Below are 392 nucleotides of genomic sequence, written 5' to 3' on the forward strand. Positions count from 1 at the left end.
TATAAATAAATAAATAAATAAATATATATATATATATATATATATATATATATATATATATATATAAAGAAATACCTTTCTCTATAGTCATACAAAGGTAGAGCATTGAGGAGAGCCAGGCCATGGAGCATCCAGTATATAAGCCAGGGCCTTGAGGCAGCGAGTTCAATCATTTCATCAGAAAAAGGAAAATTTAAATGTTTTGTTAAAAAAGATATATGTTTTTTGCGGTGTATAGACAGCTGCATGCATGCACGACGCCATAGAAACTCCAAATCCTCAATAGGCATATCTCCCTCTCCATCTTCATCCTGATCCTGCTCCTGCTGCTGCTGCTGCTGCTGCTGCTGCTGCTGCTGCTGCTGCTGCTGCTGGTGCTGCTGCTGCTGCTG

General features: G+C 38.8%; 1 protein-coding gene across 1 annotated transcript in view; it reads right to left on the reverse strand.

Annotated features, from left to right (window-relative positions):
- Positions 1-306: 306 nt before the first annotated feature.
- The window catches only part of EMH_0089050 (uncharacterized protein), a gene marked incomplete at both ends in the record, with an annotated part of 762 nt that continues 676 nt past the window's right edge, over positions 307-392 (reverse strand). The window contains one exon of the mRNA XM_013501377.1: positions 307-390. Within this exon, the coding sequence (XP_013356831.1) occupies positions 307-390 (84 nt within the window). The remainder of the gene's footprint in view (positions 391-392) is intronic.

This window comes from Eimeria mitis, genomic scaffold, assembly GCF_000499745.2.
Source record: "Eimeria mitis Houghton genomic scaffold, Emh_scaff6794, whole genome shotgun sequence".
NCBI classification, from domain to species: domain Eukaryota; phylum Apicomplexa; class Conoidasida; order Eucoccidiorida; family Eimeriidae; genus Eimeria; species Eimeria mitis.